General features: G+C 58.7%; 1 protein-coding gene across 1 annotated transcript in view; it reads right to left on the reverse strand.

Annotated features, from left to right (window-relative positions):
* The window catches only part of LOC106900116 (structural maintenance of chromosomes protein 1A-like), an 18,868-nt gene that overhangs the window by 3,839 nt on the left and 14,816 nt on the right, over positions 1-213 (reverse strand). The window contains exon 7 of the mRNA XM_014962099.1: positions 24-169. Within this exon, the coding sequence (XP_014817585.1) occupies positions 24-169 (146 nt within the window). The remainder of the gene's footprint in view (positions 1-23; positions 170-213) is intronic.

Consider the following 213-nt stretch of genomic DNA (forward strand, 5'->3'; position numbering starts at 1 on the left):
CCCCTTTAGCCCCGCCCCCTCACTTGTTGGCCCCGCCCAGCTTCTTGCGGATCTCGTCCATCTCGTGGTTCTTGTCGTTCACCTCCGACTTCTTGGCCAAGTGCTGGTTCTTCAGGTCCTGCAGCTGCGCCATCGTCTCGTCGATGATCTTCATGTGACGCTGCTCCTCCTGCCATGACAAGGAGAGGGGTGTGTGTGTGTGTCCCCCAAAAT

The sequence above is a fragment of the Calidris pugnax genome, unplaced genomic scaffold, assembly GCF_001431845.1.
Source record: "Calidris pugnax isolate Ruff unplaced genomic scaffold, ASM143184v1 scaffold1303, whole genome shotgun sequence".
Classification (NCBI taxonomy): domain Eukaryota; kingdom Metazoa; phylum Chordata; class Aves; order Charadriiformes; family Scolopacidae; genus Calidris; species Calidris pugnax.